This window comes from Crocodylus porosus, unplaced genomic scaffold, assembly GCF_001723895.1.
Source record: "Crocodylus porosus isolate Cpor-Errol unplaced genomic scaffold, CroPor_comp1, whole genome shotgun sequence".
Classification (NCBI taxonomy): Eukaryota; Metazoa; Chordata; order Crocodylia; family Crocodylidae; genus Crocodylus; species Crocodylus porosus.
The window spans coordinates 57786923-57792231 of NW_017728907.1; the positions used below are offsets into that span (position 1 = coordinate 57786923).

General features: G+C 48.2%; 2 protein-coding genes across 6 annotated transcripts in view; one reads left to right on the plus strand and one right to left on the minus strand.

Moving 5' to 3' along the window:
* The window catches only part of LOC109307018 (cytochrome P450 2J2-like), a gene marked incomplete at its 5' end in the record, with an annotated part of 6245 nt that extends 2178 nt beyond the window's left edge, over positions 1-4067 (minus strand). Inside the window, 5 exon segments of the mRNA XM_019530640.1 lie at positions 874-1012; positions 1822-2009; positions 3191-3259; positions 3262-3319; positions 3873-4067. Coding sequence (XP_019386185.1) covers positions 874-1012; positions 1822-2009; positions 3191-3259; positions 3262-3319; positions 3873-4067 — 649 coding nt within the window.
* FGGY (FGGY carbohydrate kinase domain containing) overlaps positions 1-5309 on the plus strand; it is a 421503-nt gene that overhangs the window by 214901 nt on the left and 201293 nt on the right. The window lies entirely within an intron of this gene.

The window sequence follows — 5309 nt, forward strand, 5'->3', positions numbered from 1 at the left end:
GATCTACTCAGGTCCCTTCCGACCGTAGAAACTATGAAACTATAATCCATTTAATACAATGGATGTCTCATGCCAAAGCACTGGTGGTTGCAGGGCTGTGGGGGGGAACTAGGACCAGTCCAGAACCCAGGACACCCTCCTTTTCCAAGCAGCGTCCATTGCACTGAACCACCTTCCCTTCAGCACATTCTCCTCCTGGCCCCACGTATCTTACTCTGTTGGACCCACCTAGGGCCAAGATTCAATAGCGGAGGTAGAGGTGGCTCCTTGCTGTTTCTCACCTGGGTGGTCAAAGGCTGGGTGGTCAGGGCATGTTTCTGGCAAGTGAGACACGTGGGGTCAAAATGTTCTGTTTTGAACAGTTTTCTCCGGGACACTGGCTACTGCAAACAGCCTCAGGTATTTAGGGTGATTTTAGGGACCAGGACTCAGGCTTGCAAGTGCTCACTCATTTGTGTTTATGACACCTGGCTGCATGAGTGACTGGTGCCTCCTGAATTGGGGGGTGGGGAGGCCCTGTCGGGGTTACACCAGCCCTACTGACAGCATCAGTGTCGGCCGTCGGGGGGGTACTGGCCCCATCATGGGGGGCACGTGCACCCCCATGCGCCCCCTCCTATGCCTGGATGGCCATCTGGTCCTGACTTTGGCTCACCTCCTGGCTCTCAGACCTAATCACTCATCCGGACTGCCCGCACCTGGCCATTACGAGACTGAACAAGCTGCACCTCAGCCCCTTGGCCATGGCTTCAGTTTCTAAGTTTTCCATTTTCCAAAGCACTTCTATAACCCAGAAGCACTCCAGGTTTTTTCTAACTTGAAATCCCAGATGCCCAAACCTGATGCTAATGGAGAGAGTCAAGCACATCGCACCTGCCGTGAAGGGCAGGAAAGCCTCTTTCTTCCTGAACTGGCCATCCTGCAGAAAGTGCTCAGGGCTAAAGACATCAGGAGTTTCCCAGTCGTTCCTGTCACTCAGCACTGCTGTTAAACTGGAGATCAGAATGGTACCCTGCGAAGAGAAAGAAAAGGATGGCGCATGTTTCTGTTTCCTGTGCAACTGTGCCTTGCGAAGTGGGGGGATGAAGGAGAGTCATGACCTTCTGTTTCATGGTGTATGACAGATCATGAGGAGCGTTTTTTAAGAAGGTCGTTTTCTTTTCTGTGTTTGCTTGTTTGTTTATTTGTTTATAAACTTGAAACTATTTAGATGAAGGCTGTGCAACCGGCATCCCCATGGTTCCTGCCAGGCCATTGCTCCCCCATCACTCAAGCTGCCCCCACACTCCTCCTTGCCCCTGCCCCTGCGCCAGGGAAGAAAGCAGTGCAAACTTCCAGAGCTGCTGAAAAGGGACTATTTCCCTGCTTCAACCTTGAAAAAGCAGCAGCTTCCTCCAGACACTCTGAACCCCGCTTCTCCTGCATGAGGAAACAACCACTGCAACGAGCTTCGGCCAGATCCAGTTCTTAGCCTGGTTACAAGATGTTAAACATAAACACCTCTCATTATGGCTTATGCAGTCGTTGGCTGGAAAACTCTAATCTCACCTTCAAATGCCTCCATGCTGCTGGGAATAGGGATCCAGGGGACTTCAGCCCATTTATAGAACTAGGCACCAGCTGTGAAATGCAGTTCAGGATCTGGGTTGACTCCCCAAAAGTGTTCACATTCAGAGAGACATAGTTAATCACATTCAGAACCACACCCTGCGTGCCCCAAAGTGTAATAGTGGTTAGACGTGGGGCTCTAGTTCTGTCTCCTCTTTATTAACTTCCTAAACCACAATAAAGAGAAGAGGGCTATGTTGCCTTCCAGGTTACCTCTGGCAGGTGGAATCCAGCCAGCGTTGTGTCCCTGGTTGTCAGGCGCGGCAAATTAAAAGGTGCAATGTTGCCCAGCCTTTGACTTTCATGCACAACTGCGTTGGTGTATGGCATGCTGTCTCTGTCGTCCATGGCTGGTTGGCGGGACTGGCCAATCGCTGTGTCAATCTCTGCTTGCACACTGTCTGCAGAAAGAGCAATAATTGTGCGTTGGTGCACAAACCAGCACGCTCTTGAACAATAGGTGCAGTGTCAGAATTTGAAGCTCCATGTGAGCTTCAGAAATAGCTTCGGAGAGCAGGTTTTACATCTGAACACGTCATTATGTAAGAAAATGTACACCCCCTAGCCTGAGATGATTGCTTGGGGCCTCACAGGGTAGAGGGGAGAAGCGTATATGAGTAAGATCTTAAATGGCTAATTGCTTGTGATGCCATGACAATCTTGTCGCTGATAGTGTGGTATCAAATCCCAGAAGTAGCAAGTACAGGGGGGCCCGAGGGCCCTGGCCTTCCTCAGGAAGAGGCCTGTGACCTGACATGTACCGGAAAACTTTTCATGTGTCCGTCATTGCAGGCCCTCCCCTCCCCTGGCAAAGATAAAAGTTGGCGCCTACGCAACATCCCCTTACAGGATCATCTTACCGATGGAGGATATATAGACCAGCAGAGAAAACAACATGCTGGGACTTGGAAATCAGGGGCTCTGGAATATGCTGATTTGCTGAGTGAGTTGCTGGGAAAGTCGCACCCTTCCTTATTGCTCAGTTTCTGCATCTGTTAAATGGGGCTAATATCTCCCTGATAAAATACTTCTGGTGACAAATACTCTAAGTGCTGGGGATTTGCAAGCATACTTTTTTCCTGTTCAGACTAGCAGGGTCAGGTTCCCAGGGCTGTTCTGTGGGAAACCTGAGCATGAAAATGCTTGCCCATCAGTTTTCTCTGTGAAGCAATACTCCTACATCTTCCAGCACAGCGTTTCTTTGACACTTTGTCAAGGGCCCAAGGACTCCATGTTGTCTGCATGTACCTAAAAGGATCTTCCAGGTCAGTGCTGAGGACAAGACTGATCATGGACCACATTTTAAAAATCCACTAGAACGTGAGTGTGCCAGGTACATCAGATGTCAGAGACTCCAGTCCCACCCTTAAGACACAAGGTCTCCTTCAATTGGTGCTTCTGCAGCTGTGGATTTTGTTCTTCATTTCTGCCTTAGTTAACTGAGGACACAAGTCACTGTAATACAGGAAAGGATGTCTGAATGGGGAAAATCTTTGGGTAGAAAGCACAGGCAATTCATAGAGCAGTATTCGAAATCCTATGAAAAGGCTCATCTGCTGGGATCGAATCGAAACTATTTTACCTTGAATTTCTGGATACATGGCCATGTACAGTAGACCCCAGTGGAAGGTTGTGGAGGTTGTCTCAGCAAAAAAAGGTCAAGTGTAGAAATTAAGAGATTGCTTTCCTTGAAACTAGAATTGGCACCATCCTAAAATAGAAACACCGAGTTTCTACTCATTTCCATATAAATATTCATTATTCTGATTTCAAAGCCATGTTCCGGGCTTAGACCTGCAAGATGCTATAGGCCATCAATGCCCATTGACTTTAATGAGAACAGACAGCCGCCAGCCCCTCCGAGGAGAGCTCACAACAGAGAAGACTGCCTCATTTTGAGAATGAAGTTTGTGCTGATTTCAGAGCTGAGGGCTTGATGCAAAGTAACTGCTGGCCACAGCTGGTTTTGTGTCTGGATCTCGAGCCCAGTGAACACTGTTTAACACATTTTTAGGTTCCAGCTCATCATCATATTCAAGCACATGATTATCTTTAAGCATACGGGACTGAGGAGCTACTGGACTCCAGTGGGGGCTACCTTCTAACTCAAAGCAAAAGCGCTTTGCAGAATCAGGTCCTAACTGAGGAATTCATGTGTTAACTTACTAAGGTTCAGGTACTCATAAAACACAACTCGCAAGTCCTGTTTGAATTCTAGTTCAATTTTCTTTTACACGGGATTTTTCTTTTCATGCATCTCTTACCTTTGCAATTTCCTTCAGCTAGCGGTCAATGAAGTCCCTGGTGTCTGCTGGATCCCAGTCCTCCTTGTGCTTTGCAATCTCTTCTTTCACAAAACATTTCATTTTTCCCCAGTTTTTTAAAATAGTGTGATGGTGTCCTGGAAGCCACTTCATTATGGCAGGAATGGGATTATACAGCTCTAGGCACAGCGAGAGAAGGACATGGCAGTTTTAGGGAAATGTATTATTCAGTTCAATATTTTTGCCTACATCTACCTGAAGGGAGGCCTTCTCATTTTATCAATGGAGAGCGTAGTCATTAAAGGTCTCAGTCAACATTGGTCTGCTCCTACAGACGTGCAGCGAGGCTGCACTGATGTGTTGTGGAGCAGACTCAATTAATCAAATGGGCTGGAGAGCAGATATAAACATGCTCCAGCAGGCCCAGCGTCACGGGTATCAGTGTCCTTGAACTGAAAATTAGTGGCGAGTTGCTTTGAACCAAAGCTGATTCGATGAGCTTTAGATCAAAGCACCCCGCCGTCATTTTTGAGTGCAGGGACACTGATAGACGTGCGGTTCCGGTGCTTTTAATGAGCACGGCTCACTAATCCTGTCCCCACTCCCTGCACACACACCCCTCCTGGAGCACGTCTACAAACACCCTCACATTTCATCTGGTTTAGGACCAGGAAATGAAACCAGGCATCTCTATAAGTCCCAGTCCAGTGCTGGAAGCCAGGGCCTTGCAAAACTTTATAGCTAGAGACCAAAGTAAGCAAAAGACGAGGCATGTTAGATACAGTCTCTGGGTGCAAGCTGAGCATGGCACTCAGCTGGTTATACTTCTACCCCTTCAGTATTCACGGTGCAGGATCCCAAGCTGTGCTAATTTTGGCAGCGTACCATACTGTCCTGACTGAGGCTACCCAGAAAACAAAAATTTAACTAGTGCTTGGTTAGCCAAAGAACAGGTCACAGATAGACCCGGCTTTGCACAACCCCACTCTAAGCAACAGGGCACTAGAATCAATCTCTTCCTTCTGTTTTCTGGTATGACTGCTGAACTGTTCACATCTGATACCACAGAGGTGGCCAACCAGCCGCACACATGCCACAAGTGGCACAAGCAGCCTCAACGTGTGGCACATGGCAGACTGGGGAGGGGACAAGCAGCACAGTGGCAGTCGGGGCAGAAAAGGAGAATGCAGAGCAGCAGATTGGGTAGGAGGGAAAGGGAAAGAAGTAGAAAGCAGAGCAGCAGATCGAGAAGACAGTTCAGGACAAGGAGAAAATATAGCAGCAAACTAGGCAGAGGAAGTGGGCTGGAGTAGGACTCAGTGGGGGCCAACCTTTTTGGTAGGCGTGCCATAAATTGTCATAAACCCATGTCTCTCTCAAGCCCCCTACTATTTCATGTGGCCAGAGGCCCTGAACTGACTGTCCATTGATCTAATG